The sequence below is a fragment of the Nipponia nippon genome, unplaced genomic scaffold (genome assembly GCF_047370975.1).
Source record: "Nipponia nippon isolate SJK-2023a ecotype South Korea unplaced genomic scaffold, ASM4737097v1 scaffold_1, whole genome shotgun sequence".
Classification (NCBI taxonomy): domain Eukaryota; kingdom Metazoa; phylum Chordata; class Aves; order Pelecaniformes; family Threskiornithidae; genus Nipponia; species Nipponia nippon.
Window position 1 is genome coordinate 77,459,766 of NW_028262290.1, and position 19,800 is coordinate 77,479,565.

At 37.9% G+C, this 19,800-nt stretch overlaps 1 protein-coding gene across 1 annotated transcript; it reads right to left on the reverse strand.

Annotated features, from left to right (window-relative positions):
* Positions 1 to 897: 897 nt before the first annotated feature.
* Positions 898 to 19,768, reverse strand: NSUN2 (NOP2/Sun RNA methyltransferase 2). Its single transcript, XM_087760286.1, has 19 exons — positions 19,529 to 19,768; positions 19,297 to 19,454; positions 19,063 to 19,167; positions 18,845 to 18,950; positions 18,155 to 18,226; positions 15,392 to 15,476; positions 14,414 to 14,606; positions 13,934 to 14,008; positions 12,801 to 12,931; positions 11,185 to 11,258; positions 8,009 to 8,139; positions 7,306 to 7,402; positions 6,060 to 6,235; positions 5,374 to 5,466; positions 4,860 to 4,995; positions 3,475 to 3,555; positions 3,110 to 3,248; positions 2,120 to 2,159; positions 898 to 1,456 (listed from the first exon to the last, which is right to left on the reverse strand). Exons 1-19 carry the CDS (start codon positions 19,616 to 19,618, stop codon positions 1,051 to 1,053), a joined length of 2,388 nt encoding a protein of 795 aa, XP_087616412.1. The 5' UTR covers positions 19,619 to 19,768; the 3' UTR covers positions 898 to 1,050.
* Between the last annotated feature and the right edge of the window lie 32 nt (positions 19,769 to 19,800).

The window sequence follows — 19,800 nt, forward strand, 5'->3', positions numbered from 1 at the left end:
CCTTGTACCACTCGTCACTTTCCTTTCAGGTCAACTTGATACAAGTACAAAGGGTATTGCCGAAACTAAGCCACAAAGGATGGAATTTATATTTTAACTTTCTGAGGTAGCCAACTATTTTTTTTTTTTAAGTCAGATTAAGTAAATTACCCTTTTGGACCTAAATAACCTCTTTTAAACATCTACTATACAACAATACATATACCACCACACTTTTTTTTTTTTAAACTATTATTTCAGCTATAAACAAGTATCTTGCAAAATTTAGAGATGACTCACACTTGAAGTAGTGACAGAGAAACAGATGACCGCAGTAGGTTTGAGGGACAGTCACAGACTCCTAAACAGGCACACTACAAGATATGAGTCTGAGGCATGCTCAGCATACCTGAAGATCTAGTTAAGGACATTTATTAGCTGTGCCTGTCAAGCAATTCAGCACTCTGAAGAAGAATCTCAGACATCAGTCTCTGGCAAAATGCCTTCTGCATCTTTTTTTTTCCAGGATGCTGTGCATGGTTTTATTTTGAATAAATGTTAACCAGGTTGTTAGTTAGATATCCTATACACACGTTTGTACGCTTATTCACACTGATTCCCTTATCCATTAAAGGACCTGCATAAATAGTAATCAGATTGGGTGGCAGGTGGGGTAAGCAACCTTAAGAGAAAAAATGTTTTTCTAGAACTTGTGTGCTTTGAATGAAACCCCAGTTTTTTCTTCTGAAGGAATTCTTGACCAGTTACGCAGGCAGTTCATTTGTACATATCATTATTCCATTTCAAATACAGGCTTTATATTTTACTGGTGCATGGTCCATTGCCAGCAACAGACACACACACCCACTGGTAATATGGAGCTTAAAATGGTAAAAAGACGACACATTTGAAAAGAAATCTCTTTATAGTTTTCATTTAAAAAATAAAATAGGTGAAACTTTAAAAGAGGAACATCCCATTCCAACCAAAATTTTAAAACATACTTCCATGCTAAAAGCGAAAGTCTGGATATGAGCCTCGTGGAAGCTGCCAAGTAACAGAGAAAGAAACTTAATCTTTCACATTACTTGTATCCGTGTCTTTGCTTTCCTGGCTTACATGACTGTTGGTATTTTTACTAGATTGATCTAAATCCTCAATTTTATTTTCTACTTCCATAGCAGTGCTTTCCACAGGACTGTGGGAAGGTTCTTCACCTATTTCTGCTTCCATTTTTGTGACTAAATTATGTTCTTTATCTTCCATATCCATTCCTTCCTCTGTTTGTGCCAGGCTTTGCTGAACTTCTTCCTCCGTTTTACTTTCCGATTCCTCTTCTTTCCTCTTTGCTTTGAACACTTCAACTCCCATCATTCTCAGGTAATGAAGTCTCTCATTCTTGGGCACAAAGGCACGGAGTGATGTCTTTCCTTGCCAACCACACAGCACTATAGGACACTGAAGATCATCAGGTTTTCTACAAACAAGCAGTTACGTTCGGTCAACTATGAGAAAGTTAATTTTCAAAACTTAATTTTATAGCCACATCCTGATAAAAGTGCACAACCTTTAATAGTGAATGCATTTTATAACTATTTGTAGAAGACGCAAGTACCTTGGTCTTAATTTCAATATCTAAACAGGTACCTGCTTGTCTACAAGCAATCAAGCAAAAAAAAAAAAAAAAAAGCTCAATGTTATTAAATTTCTGCAACAGGCAAAATAATTTTCTGGCTCTGGTTTCAAAACTAATATAAGCAACAGCAAGATGAAAGTTGACATTTAAAAAGTTCTCAAGAGCTTCTGATACTACTTTGTCAACAAAAATGAACAATGAAAAAGTTTAACTGTTTCTATTCCAAATGCTGGACTTCACAGGGAAACAAACAAACAAACATGCAGTGATACTGTGGAACTCTGGCAGAACCACTAGCTCTCCTTTATAAAGTTAAATCCTACAGTTGTTTTAAGAATACACAGGCAAGATAGCTTCTTTCCCTGTTATATTCTTGGTATGCTGTCTGGCTTTACTGTTGACCTCACTGCATCTCCATGCCTCCACTTCTGTTTTTGCTGAGCGAAAGCAAATTCTTGTCCAAGTTTTAAAACTGCATAAATGGAAAACAACACATCTACTTACTCAGGGTCCGGGTCATACTTCAGGACTATACTTCCCATCGCTACAGAGAAGGGGGTGGGGGGAACAAAACCAAAACAGATGTGTTACTTTGGTACAATGTTAAAATGATTGTAATCCGAAAACATTAAAGAAAACAAGTTTTTAGACAGCCACACACCATAAGCTGGTTAGCAGTTATCTACATCAGTACAGTAAACTATAGACAATACTAGTTTTTCTTCCCTTTTTTTTTTTTTTTTCAGACCAAAGTAGTTATATGGTTACAAAAGCAATTGCCAACCCTGCCCCCTCCCAAACCCCAAACAAACAAATTAAAATACAAACCCACATAGCGGATTCATTTCCTCGGTGAATCGAGCAAGGAACTTTTACTTAAGTAAAACGAACAGAAGAGTATGCCAGCCTAAACTTTAGAAAAATTTTTCTTCCCATTTTGTCTCATCTAACACTGACGTACAAGGACCGGCGATGACTTGGAAATAAAACAACAAACGAGACTGAAAACCAGTCTTCGTTTCTTCAAGCATAGAGGAAATAAAAATTTAATATGAGTAGACACTGCTCCCCATATTTAAGAAAATCAAATCTGAATAACTATATTTGATACATAAAGTCATGACAAACGATTGCAGATGACAAACAAACGGTTTCAGCTGGAGCACTAACAGGCATAAAGATCAGTAGTGTATATAAAATCTTTGTTCATCAGATATTTTAAACGCTGCCTCACAGCACTGCTTCATGGACGTCACAAGTTTGGCAGCTCTTCTGTTCTCTGGAGTTCATAGACCTTAAAGGCTGTGATTAGAAAGGACTACAGTTTCTAGTAGCACACTGGATTTCAGTAATGCTTACTTACCTAATTAACAAGTATATTTAAGATAAATTTAGTCAAAATTTTTTAGCAAACACGGTTTATGTTACAGGATTTTCAGTCTTCCATGTACTGTATAATAATCATTTTGTCATAGCACAAGTTAGAAGCCTTACCCATGTCTTTGACTTTCTTCTGTGTTTCACTGCTGAATTTACTTAAGAACGGATTTTCCTGGGTCAGCAGAATTTTAACATCTTCTATGCAGACATTTATAATCCTTGCATGAATGAATGGGTACAGAGTATAAATTCCCTATTTAATAAATAAATATAATTATTTCAAAATGCAATCTCTCCTTTCTGAAGGAAAAATGTTAAAAAAAGTATGTCCTTTAGCTAATATCAGAAAACAATTTTCACATTTTAAACCATACTGAAAATGCAAGTTGTCAGTAATCTGACAAAGTTAATGCCAGCTGTCCTATAGCCTCTAGAGGAAATGAAGTATCTCCTTTGAAAATACAATGCTATGTAATTACCTCTTGTGCTAATCTGAATGCACATCCAAACTGTTCACCATCACTGTTGCGAGACCAGACTTTTATCCCTGTGTTAATAACCTGCAAACAGAAAAGCCAATAAGCATCATTAAGGAGTATAAATTCTAAATTACCACTCTGAACTTTGTTTTTCCTCAACTGTTTGACTAAAAGGAGGAAGAAAGGATAATTCTGCCATAGCGTTTGTTCATTTGCACTGGACACTGAATTAAATTCATGTGAAAATTCATTCAAGGGAAAAAGGAATTCCCACTGACAAAACATAGTTCTTTCTCAACATAAACACCTTTTACTCCTTTCCATGTTGAAAACTGAACACTGAGGAAGTGTTAGTCTTAAAACGAGGGCAATGAACTATTAAGATCTAATTTTAATTTTAGTATGAGTAAGAATTTTCTGGGTGATTCTGGGAAAGTCAATCAAGGACGGGATTTTAAAAATGCACAAGTGCTTAATATTAGGACACTATATCCTTTGTGGTACTCAGTGTCTCACTGCCTAATTTAATGCACCAGTTTCTTAAAATTTTGTCAATTATAGAGTCATTTCCTGCATGTGGGATAAAAGAATAATTATTTATCCAATTCAAAGATCTGTTGCAAAGATGTAATGAATATCCTTGGAAATTTTCACAATTTGACTAGACGAGGCCCTGAATCATATCTGATCTAGCTTTGAAGTTAGCCCTGCTTGGGGCAGGAAGAAAGCTGGACTAGATGACCTCATTCTCATTTAAATTATTCAACAACTTTTAAGACAAATCTTTAGCATTTGCAAGGCATTTCCATGGGGAGCCATATAAAACAAATTATCATTTTTCCCTCTAATTCACAAAAACTACTTCTTAGCCCATTATCATTCAGCTTAACAACTTTTCAAAATATTCAGTTGCTGAAATTACTTTGAAACAATGTCCCCATGTAAGACAGCCAGCTAATAATTCAGCTGAAGTTATCCATTATTTTTGATCAGCTTTCAAAGCTCTTTTTACTTTTATAATTAAGAGGCTTATAAATACAACAGTGTCAATGTAAACTTGTGAAGGTACCTGAAGACCACATAACAATGCTGGTACAGATGCAGCAGTTATATATTCCCTTCCTCTACTCTTAACATCCCTTCCATCTGCCAAAAAACACACCGATTTTAATCTTGTAGACTGTTCTTTACCTCTCAGAGACAACTCTTCATCTCTTTAACAGAGGAGGGATAGAGAGGAAAACATTCATTCAGATGCAAAAAAAAAAAAGGCCTATCAGAGGGCTGATCCTCTAAATAAACAATAAGGTTGGCAATAAAGTTCAAGGAGATACCCACTGATGCTTATGATCTCCGTTGTGAAAACCTGAAGAGATGAACCATACCTTCATCTTTTCACTGTTGTTCAGAAGCACATTCCTTAGCTCCTTAGAAACCATGTACAGCTGTCTCTTCTTTCCTTCTTGAGTTCGAGTTAGTAAATTCATCTTGGGAAATGATGGGTCCAATGCATAAAACTTCCTGTGGCCATAATACTTGTTTTTATTAACTGAACAATGAAGTTACATACTCAAAATGCATGGGTTAGCCCATTTCCTCTAGACATCTCTGTGAACACTTAACACTTTGGCTCCAGAACACAAAGATGTGACTTTCTAAGATTCATGACATTAGAAAAGACAAGCTGTCATATACACTAAGATACACTCAAAAATTTCCAGTGCAAACTATTTTCCTTTAAGAAGAGTTTAAGTGTTGAGGAGAGGAACACCTGGTGCAAAGTTAGGGAAAAAGTTTTATGTATGACCAACTAGACCCATCTTTTGTGATGAACTGAACTACTAATATTCCTAAACTACTAGAAATCTTACTGCCAAAACAGAAACATGTTTTTCTTACTGGATAGGAAGGAATAATGGATCATCTTCAGGGAGAAACACAAAAGGGTCTTCTTTAAAACCAAACAACTTCATTTTTTTAGATGGCGGTGGTCTAAAAAGAAAATACCATTGCATTGTCAATTTTACTTGGTTTAAAAACTTGTATAAGTTTACAGTACTTGGTACAGTTTACAGTACTTTAAGTTTACAGTACTTTAAGTACTTGGTTTAAAATCAGTATATTCAGTTCATTTAGTCAACACTTGACTTACGGTAACGATAGTATGCCAAACAGAATACTGACATTTTCCTGTGCTTCACTAAAACAACACTACCCACAATGTAACTTCTTAAAATGAGGAAGCGAAAGCAGTGCTTGAAAACAGAAACCACAAAAACAAGTAAGTAGAGATTTCTGAGGGAGTTATTGTGAAGACAAAGATCTTCAAAAGGTTAACTTCTGAAAATAGTCTTTTCCTTAACAGAGAAGAAAGTACTAACAGACTGTGCAAATGCTAATAAGAAAAGTGGTTATTTTCCTAACTTGCTGAATACCAGACAGCAAATGTGGAAACATAGGACAACTGAGCATATTCATCAACTCTTCTTGATCGACTTCTAAATGAGTCCAACAACAAAAGAACTATAGAATAGCCAGCAATTACGAAGCTGTCACAGGACAAATACTTAGACATGGTCTCTTACCCACATACTCCTTCCTTTTTGCTTTGCTCAGTGTCTGAATTCTGCAGTTCTTGCATTTTCTTAGACTCTTCATTTACAGCAAGTGTTGGTTCTTCAGGAATACATTCAGATCCATTACCTGAATCAGCTGTTGTCACTTCAGTATCTCCTGTTCTTTGTGGTAATTTCTGATGAACCTATTTCAAATTATAGTATTTTCAACAAAGCAAAAGTAGTCTCTAACTTGTTACAAAAGGTACCCCCATTCTCTCTTTGCATGTGCTTAATTCTTATCAATTTGCATGTAAGTGTTTAAACAGATACATTTAGGGAGTTAATCTGATTAAGTCAAGATATCATTGTAAGTTGCATTTACCTCTAGTACTGCTCTGGACAATTTCTTACAAACTGTCCAAGGAAGCTATTTTTGTACCATTTACAAAATCACGTTCAAGCACTCACAGAGAAGACTATTTTAAGTCAGGACCTGCTGTTTTCCTCCTAGCGGTCCAAGTGACACACACATCCTGCTGCTGCACACTTTCTGTAAGAGTGCTACAACATTAAACTTAGAACAGCAGAAACTATTTGGATGACGCTTCCTTCTGAATAAATGCTTTTTCCCTACTGCTGCATACATTTGACTCATAAGGTGTTCTAATGAAGCAAATAAAATAAACAGCTAAAAGGGAATCACACAAGAAGTTTCTCTCAAATCATGTCAACAGGATTTTAAAGACAATTGACAACAAATGGATTAAAGTCAGATGGCTGAAGCTGCTGCTGCTCCTAACAGTTTTACTGTTCCTGCTGCTTATCTGCTAGACTAATCTGCTAGTGAATCACTCCTGAGCAACCAGCCACAGAGTAAGACAAACTGAAATCAGAATTAGCTTACCACACGGCAGAAACAAGCCTTCAGCAGAGGGACCACACACACAGCTGAAGGAAGTGACAGCTCCAGCTACTCAATCTAATCTGCTTCTGTAATTCTTTCAAAGCCTTAATTTTAGGTTCAAGTTTTATCTCGCTATTTTATTATGATTTCAAAATCCCCTCCTCCTTTTTTTTTTTCCTACTTTGAAAGTAGATTTTGTTTTTTAAAGTTCTTAAGGGATTTAAGAATTTATTTTTAATTGATACACTGAACTATAACTGAAGGGCAGATACAAAACAGTTATAGTATGTTTTCTATTACATAAGCTTTCAAAAACATTCCAGAAATGTTATTAAAATTTAACATTTTAGCTCTTTTAAAAGAAGTTACCTTAGGCTGGCGTTTATTCCATGGCATTGGAGATTTTTTTATTAATACAGCCACAAAGAAACCTCCTGTGTTCTGGTGATGTGGCAATATCCTAAGGCTAGGGAAAAAAAAAAAATGTTGCAGTGTATTCATCATTAGCATTCAGGCTCTCACAAAGTACTAGAAGTGTCACATTTATATTTACTTTCAGGGTAAACTAAGTATTCCTAGTAGGATTGTACAGATTTAATTTATCAAGCTAGAAACAGGATCTAAAATAGAGCATTCTGGCAAAATAACTTGCATCAGTGCAACGCATTTATTTCACCATTCACATCTGAGCTTTAATGACTCATTTCTAAACGTTATTTTTAGAATAGCTATGGAAAGTCTTTCATAGAAAATAAGTCACACTGTTAAAATGTTAAAGTTTTACATACTTTTCCAGTAATTATGGCTATGTATCTCTATTGGATGCAAAGAATTTGACCTGTTTATGTGAGTGCTTACTCCTTGTAAGCAACTTTTAAATTCCAGTGAACTGAAAGAAATTATTGAAAGTTGTGTACTGCCGTTATCTATGAAGCAATCAAAAGATACTCAGACCTATACAAGCATAGGTCTATACTGCAACACATTCCTAATCTGACCTCCTAATTATAATTTGCCCACCACCATACAAGGTAACCATCAAAACCTCAAAATCTACTCTGGGAAAACTTACCAACGCTCTAGATTCATTGCCTTTAGCTTCTCTTCATCTTTGACTGGAAACATAGTGGGACGTATTTGTGTTTGTCTATTTGAAGGCACATCTTTCCACTCTTCAAACCACTGTCCATCTTTCAGCATTACCTTCAAAGGAGTAAATATAAATACTGTGAAGAATATGGGTCACCATTTTACAAGTTTTAATTAAAATACTTTCAAACCAAGGTTCAGATGCCAAAAAGTGAAGTTATTTTCTGGTATAGTGAATTAAGTTCTTTAAAGTGTATTGTTCCTATGTGTATTTTATGCATGTACTTAAGAGCAGGAGATTCTTGCCAGCTGTACCTCTTTGCTCCACTTTTTATGCTTCAAAAAGTGTGCAGTCAAGTAAAGACTGGTGCAGAATCAACTGCAGTGATCTCTGTTAACCTTCCACAACATACAGAACACCAAAATCCAAAGGAAGGACAGTGGTGGAATATACAAGAAGATTAGTAAGCCATCAGATTTAGGATACATTACTTTTTCTCCGTGAGACTGGCTGTGACACACTCTGCTATAGGCAGCTTCCAAGCAGTATACAAAGGAAAAGGGCTACTGCAGTGTAGTAGAGATTAGAAAGGAGGAATCCCAATTTCATTACATAAGACAGATGCAAGAGTGCAAGACAACAGCTTGGTAAGCATACAGCCGCATGAAACAGCTCTACATAGGTCATAGATAGAGATGTTTTCAAGGAAAGTTACTGAAGAACCATGTCCCCATGAATTTCCTAGTGTCTGTCTCTTTGTCCAGGACTCAGAACACATCTATAAATCCACTCCAAGATACTGTGTGGACATAACATCACCTCATCCTATCTAAGGGTCAAAGCTTTTGAAGGATGCTTAAGATACAAGCAGAAGGTTAGAGCCACAACTCTACACAGCAAGTCATTTTGAATGCTCTTTAAGCAGGAATACCAAAGTGGGGAAAAAAAAAAAAAAAAAAAAACAGGGAAAATTTGACTTCAGCACTCTAGACGTCTGGTTCTATACTGGATGTAAGAAAGGTCACATCCAGCAACGTGTGGGGCAAATGAATAAAAATAATGACTGAAATGGAGGCCCATTTTTGTCGTTAAGGCAACAAAATAGAGAAGTCACAGTGATGGTGACTTCAGGACTGGCAAGGATGATGAAGTGTTTTCATACATCTCGCTGTGATTGTCTTGAAGGTTTAATTAAGTGTTCTACTGGAAACTGAAATGTAAGATTTATCTAGATTACAATTTCACTAGGAATGTTAGAACACAGGTTTCAGCGTCATGAAGTCTGGCATTTCTCAGCCACTAATCAGATCACACCTAAAATATTGTGCCTTTGCATGTTCCTGAAATAGAAATGACTGTACTTCCAGAATTAGTATTTCAAGTCCAAATATGCTACATGTCAGATTGCTAGATGGAGACAAGATAGACTGCGATTCTGAACTGCTCTTCTTTGGAAGTCAGAAGTTCAGCCCGAGAGAAACAAAGTACAGGACTGATAAATAACTGGAAGTACAAACAAGTCCAGAACTATTTTGGATGTACTAGAACAACTGCCTAACAGCCCTGCTCTGTTCAGTTTTGGTTTACCAGTCTAACCACACAATGTAACTGCTGGAATGGCAAAGCATCAAAGAACATGCTGAAGTCTTCTCTACTGCACATTTTGCTAGCTTCGTATTAGGGTAGAACGAAGACTAAAAGTGTTGCAGAAGTAGATGAACATATCTGAAGTTAAAAAGGTTTCCTCCTTCAAGATTCTGAAATAACTCATTTGAGTTCACTCATCGTCTGGCTTAAGGAGAGAGTACTGAATGCTGTTTCCAAGCACCTAAGTGTCCCTTGAACAAAACCTTTTTTTTTTTTTTTTTTCTTTTTGCTGTTTCCAGAGATTTACAGTCAACTGATGCTCAGGAATATTCAATGCAATCACTAAGTCCCAGAGCTCCCAATGAACAGACGTTTCACCAGGAAACAAAAGACCGCACCAAGTAAAAACAGCACCAAAGCAAGCAAATACATTCAATGATGAGCTAGCCAATGAGGCTTGGGAAAAATAGTAGCAGCAAATAAGGGCTGAAGAAAATCTTGCAAAGTTTCAACAGATTTTATTAGCCTACTTTTTAAAATGCCCATTAGGGAGATTTATATTTCAACTGCAAACACAGAAATAAATGTTACAGGGAATACAATATACTCGTTATGACCTTTATGTATATATTTTGTAGCCTTATACAGTACAAAAAAAAAAAAAGTAAAATTAAGATCATAGAGCCATAATTATGCATTTTGCATTTATCCTTCAGATATAAGCATACAATTTAAACTTTTGTAACTGTAAGAAGAAAGAAATCAGCTGGTTTCTAAGCTAGATTTCCAATGACAGAACATAAGCAAATCTTTATTCCATGCATCTTGTTCATTAGCCTGCACACAGGCACAAACCTGCACACTGTACTGCTGCAAGAGACTAGCGAAACGGTGAGAGAAGACAGAACAACCAACGGTATTGCAAAGGCACACGCTCATAATTAAAATTTCATCAGAGTTTCTTTCCCTACTACCAGGATGGCCTTCTGTGCTTCTTGATTATACTCTTAACAGGAGGCTGAAGCAGCTTTGGGGTTTTTTGTCCCTCCCTACCAGTCTGTTTCCAGAACTGAAATCACACAAGGCCTGGAACAAGATTCTATTAATATTCTAGGATTACTCACATAACTGCAGTTTTTATAGCTTATTTCCAGAAAGGGTTTAACAGCTTTTACTTCCAAATGATTCAAATGGATCAGCTAAAGAACCATAGAATCTAATGCTCACAGACTATGTAAAGACAGAGAAGGAGGGATAACTTAAAAAGTGGCTGAAATTATGTTGCCATCTACAGGCCACATGCTGCATGCAATAAAAAAGGGAATTATATTAAGAAAATATGGAAGGTAGTGCAAAGAAAGCTAGAAGAAAAAGAGGAAAGCAAATGAGGAGACAACAACTTACCATCAGGAAGATTTTTAGCCCTCTCCTCTACAATACTATATTGTCTACAACTCTAAACAGCAAATCACTATCATTACTTCAGCTAAATCTAATGTTTTGAAATTTTACACTTCAAAATTTCCCTAATTTAACACTCCATGATAGACCAAGAAATATCAGGTATGTACCTTCCATTTCGTAATTCCTGGCATCCTCTTCAAACCAGGCAACTCAGAAGAGACATCAGCAAGTTCTAAGGCACCTGAAACCCCAAGAACATAAACATTCTTGAAAACAGAATTTGAGAGTTGTGCTCCTAATTAACTTTTATGCAAATAGTTTTCCTTCAAGTTTTTAGAGCATTTTAAGACCATTGCTTTTTAAGCCTCTCAAGAACAAAATGTTATGCAATTAGTACCGTGTAAATTAACAAGAAAGGTGGTAAGAACTGTTTGTAATAACACAGAAGTTTGCAACCTATAAATTAACCAAAATATAATGGTTAGATACTTTTTGTAGCAGCTGCACAGAGTAATACTCTACAGCCTGTATAGTTAAACATCAGTGTTCCAGGCAATGCAGTCATAGAAGTTTTTATTCTCACTTACTTAGTATTTGGATTTACTACGCTGATTAAGTATTTTTCTGAGAAGTACTCTTTTGGAATTACTAAGTCTTTTAAAATGTTTGATATATTCTGATTGTATGGACTTACAATCTTAATATATTCCAGTGTGAGAGGAAAAAGAATTTATTATTTTTTAAATGGCAAAGAAAATTCCAAACTGTTTAACAGGAAGGTAAGTACTATCAACCTAACAGGACAAAAGGCTATGTGCCTAAAATGTGTCAGATTACTACAAGAAACATCAACAGAGTATAATTTAATCTACTGAATAAAAACTTTAAACTGCCCCAAGTCCATAAAGAATGATATAAAAACTTACTGTTTAAATAGGTGATCTCTCTAGAGAAGAATAACCTTAAAATTTCTTTTTTGTGATTCTGAATACTTAAGTTATTTAACAATTAGGTAGGCTTTTCCTCATGTTGTACACAATTTATCAACCCGTTCTACATGACTAACCATTTACTCTTACAGTGACAGTTTAACTAAGTCTTTTAAATAAATGAAAAAGTGATACATGAATTTATAGACAAATTCCAAAATGACATTTCGAATCTGATTAAACTTGATGCTTGTGCCTGTCCTTTGAATATTGCTGCTTAACTACAGCATGAGTTCAACTGATGCCTCAAGACTACACATCAGACTGATCAGCCATTAAATGGTCTGTCAGAAGTACTACAACTCCCAGCAGAGAAACATGGTATGTGCAAAGGTATCAGTGACTCCCACCTACTGGTGCACAATAACATTGCTCTAACTGCTTAAGTACACTCTGGGCTTTTTACTCCTATGGTGTACAGCAGTCATGTCCCGTGCTGTGTTTTCCAAAGGAAAAGTGAATGTCAGACAGGGTCTCCAACCAGTAGAACTGGTTAGCAGAAGCCAGGTAACACAGACTGAATTCCATTGATCTGTAGAAGTCTTTTGTGTATCCTTAACAGAACTTCTTCAGGTTTTATATTTGCACCCAATTTAGGCCCATTTAAGAAGACTGCTGATATCAACACCAATGAAATCCTCCTGGTACCAGAAAACTGCTGCAGTTTTGCATACTAGGAGCACGTTACTTACACTAAGCCTATTACTAGTACTATCATACACATATCCTTCTTTGGGCTGAGAAAAAAAAAAAAAAAAAAGATTTCCCCACTCCATCCAAGCTCACATTCTCACCTTGACTCTTTTCCAGCAGAGATGCGATCACAGCCTCATTTTCAATAGGATTCAAAGAACACGTAGAATATACCATTCTCCCGCCTTCTGCCAGCTGTTCAACACCACGGGTTGCAATTCTTAACTGCAATCTAACAGAACATTCTTGGTCTAGCCAGGTATCATTCAGGAAACAGAAAGACTGGCCATCAAATTTCTTACAGGTGAAGCTATACTGCAGACACATAACTCTCCATGGTCCAAGGCAGCACATACTGAGTTCCACAGCTTTTACCAGTACACAAAGTCAGTTTTAAACTAAGTCAGCTTAGTGCAGTCTACACCACAGACATACTCACAATTACACCCACTAAAACAGCAATTAGGTCAAACATTAACACTACTGCATGATAACTTTTAACGTAATATTCTGTGTTTTGTTCTTTCTAGTGCCCCATCAAATTTATAATAAAGTACTCAACACTAGAAAAACAACCCTCCAAAACCTTACTCTACTTCTCCAAAATCTAGAATTAAACTGAGGAGCAATCTGACTATGACAAATATTATGGGCAACACAGCTTAGCTCACATTGGCCCGGTTTGTTACAAATGCACAGTAAAATGTTCTAAGTTTTTTCACCTGTGTTTAAATTACCACTTTTTACCACGCACCTGCACTAGGCTAAGTACTCATTCACCATCAGTTAACATAAATCAGTCTCAGGTAACTGAAACCGTTTGTGTATGATCTCTAACATTCTAAAGACATTGAAACATTACTATTGAATTTTACAAGTTTCTCTATTTTCCAACAGTATTATACCTGCCTAAATGCTAAGAATCCCAACCAAGTGATTGGTTCCCTGTTTTATTAGCTACCTTGTCTAAATTAATTCAATGAATATTAGTATGTCAGATATTCATAAGAAAACAAGAAATTTATATTCAGATGCTCCACTGGAGGTTGACCCCATATCTGAAACACTACGTTTTCTCTGAATAGCACATAAGCTCTTGATTTGAGAGAAAAGCAACTTTTCTTAGTCTTTGCTTTGTCAGATATTAACATGGGAATGCATGCAGATGTTAAAGACATGGGAAAAGGAGGAGAGAGAAATGAAAGAAGTGCAGTTGTGTAATAAGCATTTTTACCCATGGAGCTGCAAGCTGTTCTGTGTTGTCCACTTCTTCCATACATCAATGTTCTTCCGCATGGTTCCATCTCCACTGTAACAGAGGTTGACCAGATTTGTGTTATTTGTGGGCAAAACTCATTTCATATCCAAGCCATTTATAGCAGCAAAAAATTAACAGTCCCTCTCCCACGTTACCTAGTTCTCCTATGCTGTACCGTTTGTTTCTACACTATCTTTGTATTTCAATATCCTGAGTGTAAGTTCAAAATTTGATGCCCTTCAGCTGACCAAATTTAAGTACCACTTGGAATGAAAAAGGTTCATCTTGATTTGGTATCCCCTTACCTAAGACAGTTTAAGGCATTCACCTGTTTTGGAAGTTACTATAAATCGTAACTCACTAAGCAACTCAAAAAGCATAACTCAGTAACACAAAAATTCTAGCACTGCACTTAGTGCAATAAAATCTGTGTATTGAAGATTACATGCAAAATACCTGCAGGGGACATCACACAAAATCCTGTCATAGAAGAGGACCTCTTTTCTTCCATCAACATCTATTTGTAGATTAGGAATGCTGGAGGCATCATGATTTACCACCATGATGCATGGACTGTTTAATCTTTTAGCCTGATGAACCAGCAAATAGCAGCGCTTGTTGTCGACATCATTAGCAATCACAAAACCCTCTGGGAACATAAAATAGCGGGAAGATGCTTTACTATTCAACAGGTAAATAATTTTACATAGTTTATTGCCTTATCGTCAAAGTTGTGTAAACCTTTCACTAGGGATTTTTACTTAAAAGACTACTTATGAACAGAGGACCCCTTGCTGAACATAAAATAACATAAAGTATGTCAAGGTTTAACTGATGTGTCAAATACAGTCTCAAGAGTTCTAGCTTGCATGCAGCGGAAATAGGGCCCTTCAACTTTTCACTCTCAAAGTAAAACCCTTGTAACAGAGACGACCTCCGCTGCCACCAAAGACAATCTCTGTACATCAGCAGATTTTCAGCAGAACACAGAAAGAATCCACTCCCCCCAGTTTCACAATTTTTATGGACAGTATTTTCTGCGAGTATCTAACTGCAGGTAAAGATTCTGAAGCTTAAAAAAAAAAAAGATAAATATCACAACCATTTTAAGGCTAAAGCAGCTTAATCCAGTGTTTGCAGGATACCACTAAAACACAAGGGCTCATGGGCCACCATCTAAAATTAAGCTCTGATCACATCTACTGTAGTCTGAACTGTGAAGATTTATAATCCATCTCTCTCCTGCAAGCCAAGGAAGCCCACAAAGTTTCAAGGAAAAGGTGGGGTACTTCCCATCTCATATAACTCAACTACATTGGGAATTCAATATGTAGTTAAATGCAGTTACTCATCTGTGATATTAAAAGCAATCTTTTACAAGAAAAAGAGGAAATTGAAAGTCAGAAAGGTTTTTGGTAGGTTTTCCAGACTTACTGGGAAAAGGAACATTCATGTCTGCGTGCAGCATTTCAATGAGTTGTGCAGTCTTAGATCCAGGTGCAGCACACATATCTAGAATCTACAAACACCAGGAAGTTAAAAAAAAGTCCTACCTTGTATTTTTTAAGTACTTAAAAAAATTACTATGTGTTCTTGTTTAAATTAAATATTTTTGCATACAATTGCAGAGTTATGATTGTTCTGAACACCAATTTGCAAAAACACATAGTACAGTTCTGTTCTTTGTATGCATCACGGAATGCAGCTTTACCTCGGAGGGTCTAAAATATAACAAGCACTGGTTTGTAGGGAACATATATATCAGCTGAAAAAAATCTGAAAAAGAAATCTGAATGTAGATATGGGGATATGGTCCTTTTATCAGTTCACAAGCAATTCTGACTGAAGTTAACTGTAACGTTACACAAACCTTACACACAAACATTAAGGGAAAAGTTACATTCAAGAGCAAGCTGTACTTTTCTTTAACTATCAGTAAATTAATCAGAGACTATCCGACACAGTTGATTACATAGATGTTATAGAAATGAACCGCTATCCCTCCTCACATATTTGCATTTTAGTGTAAAAAATCAGGGCAGCACAAACTGCCTGTTTCTATATGCTGGAACAAGTACTTGGGAAGTATCCGAACCGCCATCAGGCAGCAGAACAGAACAGCACAGGCACCAACACCTGATTTCTAGCATATTTCTCCCTCCCGGTTCATCACAAGCTTGGCTTGTGATTGAGTCATTCATAGAGCCACTTTCACAGCAAACCGTTTCACAGCTAACACTGTTTTCTTAAGTAAGGAAGCTCAGAGTCTTTCCTCTTGCCTAGTTAGATTTTCAGAACTATATGACTCGATCTGTCTTCTGGACCTTTAGCTCCAGTAAAAGCTAGCTCAAATCGTGCAACAGGATAAAAGATGGGGACGGATCCGCTCAGATCCTCACGCAAGCCCCTGGCATGAACAAGACTAAACTGGAAGACAGACCCCAGAGAAATGCAAAGAGCGTTTACTGACAGTTCCAGAGAGCACGTGATAAGCGCTGCCATGCAGCCGTGTTAACGCATCATGAGACGTACTCAGTAAGAGAGCATCATATCTGCTGTTTAGAGTAACAGTTGTGATGCTACCTGTTTCAACTTATTTTTGTACATAATGAAAAAGATAATGAAGAATAAGCAAGCCTAAACATGCTCTGAAATTGTCCAGCAAATTGGTGGTGAGGGAAAACTGAATTGTGAAAAGTAGTTTAAAAATTAACACAACTACAGAGAGGTCTGACAGTCCTCAAGCTGATCCTTGTGTAAGACAGGAATCAGCATGTAAGACATGATGTACAGAACATGCTGGTTAAGCATGAAAAGTAACCTGCAATTCGGGTCATAACAAGCAGCTCAGAAAATAAGGCACTAAGAACCATAAAAGGTCCTAAATGACAACAGCCAAGGCATCGTTACAGCAGCTATTTGCTGTCTTGTTACAGGAGAGGATAAAGAACTTATTCTGAGTCTGATTTATGAGGAAATTTGTGAAACCTTGCAGGCATTTCTGGAAAGCGTTTGTTGAAATACAGACACCTAAGTTAAACATTCAATGCAAAAAAGGTATACTACTATCTTAGTATATGCAATAGAAGTAAGGTGCGTGCAAAAATATTCTCACAATTTCTGTTTTACATTAAGTCAAACACATTCGCTACCTGTTCAACTCCAGACAAAACTCAAAATGCACCTGCGACACGTTGGGACTGGATCTATCACTCAATTCATTATTCATTTAAGAGAGGTGAGAAGACCTTGCCTCACATAACATAGCCATCAGCCCTGTGTCATATGTTAGGTTGGGGTGAGAACAGGAGAAAATAAACTAAAATGTTACGTATGCTAAGTAATGTTAATATAAAAATAAGTATGTACGAATGAGTCTCTAAAACATATAGGTCAGAAGTTTGAAAACCTTGAAGATGTCGTGAAAAATTCAAGAAAGCAGCGCACAACATGGTTGCTTGAGATAGCAAGGCACTTCTAACTAGCTCCTTAATTTAACAGATTAAGAGAATAAGGCCACCTGACAGATTCATTCTGCAAACAAACGTAGTGTATGAAAACAATCACTAAGGTTAGAACAGGAAGTTTGCTACCAGACATCCCCATTCCTACAATCTGCCATTAGAAAATATCACAGGCATTCCTTAGACACCTCAGTTAAAGTTAGCAATCTATACTCTTTAGCCACCATCAACAGATGTCTCAGCACACCCAAATTATTTTGCCTAACAGATTTATAGAGCAGAAGTTTACAACTTCTTCAAAAGGCTCAGAGGGGTGAAAACTACGTGGTAAAGAACATTATCATTTGGATTTGGAAAACGACATCTGTTCACAGTGTGATGGATAGCAGGACGTTAAAAACAGTCACCTTACTTTAAGAGGGAGTTGAAACACGAACATATAATTTAGATGCAGCTAAATACATTTACACTTAGAAAGTAAGATTGCGTAACTACTTAAAAACTAGGTGTTTTTTTTACAGGGTATTACATAAAGCTGAAAAAGCAGACATTCCCCTGGCAGTCTATTTGTGATCTGAACACTAGTTGATTGCTGTGGCTTACATGCAGAAAGTGTAAAACGTATCAACAAAAAAAAAGAATTGTGTATCAGCATTGATACTGTTGTAATTTGTAGTTTAATCAAACTATCTTCCAGGACAAAACTCTAGTACACAGTATATTCTAGAGTTACCTTATGATGAGGGTCAACATTAAGCAGCAGAGGTGGGATCATACTAACAGCCTCCTGACGACTGATGTTTCCCTTGAAAGGAAAAAACAAAACCAAAACAAACTCCTTTTTATTCCATTACAAAAGAAGGCATTTCTTTTGTAGTACATTTTTTAAATCTCCATGTAATAAAACGATAAAGCAATTGAAAACACACTATTGTAAACTTAGGATTAAATTTTGTTAGCATTTAACAAACAAAATCACAGTATTTCGCCCAACTGAAATTTCCGATAATCACATATTTACTCCAATTTTATTCATTCTACAGATGTAGTTTCTGCTCAAGAGATGAGAAACTGTCTTCAACCAAGTAAGAAACATCCATCGCTACAGGTAAGTCTTGGTATGTACACACATGCACTTTTTACCAGACTCAAACACCTGTTTTCTAACAGCAACTGATTATTTTATTTTACAGGGACTCATTTTCACATTCTCAAAGGAAAAAAAAAATTGCAATTAGTTTAGGAGAAATATTTGTAACTGCAGTTATGTGCTAGAGTCATGGAATGAATCACTGTCAACAGCAACATAAAATTCAGATTCTTCTGAGCGAAAAGGTACAGTCTCAGTTTCTCATAATGCATTTAAATAAAATGCTGCTCAGGACATGAAAGAAAAAAAAATCAAGCTCTATCCAAAACTTACACATTCTGTCTCGCTAACCAGGAACTGATGAAACCTTTCCAGTTGTGGCGACTTGCGTAAGATTTTTCTACTCAAGTTAGTGTGCCAGGCTAACTCTTCTGGATACCTGGAGGGAAAGGGATGGAGAAAGGGCAGCAGCAAAAGAAAGAGACAAACCAATTTGTCAGGCCGGATCTGGAGAACACGCAGGTGCCTCGCTTTGCTTCCAGCTCACTCACCAGCTCAGCGACTGCGGCATTTCGACTTTTTGGCCGTCTACCTCGAGGTTCTGCAGCTCTTTGAAGTACTTTTCCTTCAAGCAGTGGAGAATCTCCTTGGCGTGACTGCAGGGGAGGGAGATACCCGCAGGATCGAGACGGCCGGATCGAGACCCCCCTCCCCCAGGCGCAGGCCGCCCCCACGGTGCCGGCCCGATCCTCAGGCAGGCCCCTACCCGCGCCCGCGGCCCCTACCTCCGGTAGCCGGTGATGCGCAGCGTGGCGGGCAGCGGCTCCCTCAGCGCCGCCATGAAGGCGCCCCACTCGCCGTCGGGGACGATGCCCAGCTCCCGGTAGTACCGCTCGAACAGCTCGTTCTCCTTCACGATCTCGGGGTAGCCACCGGTCCAGCCCTGAAACACGCCGCCACCGTCAGCCCGGCGGCCCTGCCGCTCCCCGCCCCGCCCCGCCCCGGCCCGGCTCTCACCGCTTGGTCCCCGCCGCCACCGTCGCCGCCCCGCTCCTGCCGCTGCTGCTGCTGCTGCAGCCGCCGGCGGTCCCGTGCCCGGCGGCCCATGGCGGCCAGGCGCCGGCCGAGCCCCGCCACCCGCCCCGCCGTCGAGGCGGCCGCTCCCGTCCCTCCCGGCCACAGGGACCACGGGGCCACGGGGCTGCGGCGCCGCGTGCTCCCGCCGCTCGGCGCGTGCGCGGGCCCACCCCCGGCGCTCCTTCCGGGCTCCTTCCACCCCGGCGGAACTT

Excerpts from the sequence above, each read along its gene's own strand:
- NSUN2 (XM_087760286.1), bottom strand. The coding sequence starts at position 19,618 with ATGGGCCGCCGGGCACGGGACCGCCGGCGGCTGCAGCAGCAGCAGCAG. Across the intron at positions 3,556-4,859 it reads ACAACAGTGAAAAGATGAAG|GTTATTAACACAGGGATAAA; the intron begins GTATGGTTCATC and ends TTCTGTTTGCAG. Across the intron at positions 1,457-2,119 it reads AAGTATGACCCGGACCCTGA|AAAACCTGATGATCTTCAGT; the intron begins GTAAGTAGATGT and ends GCTTGTTTGTAG.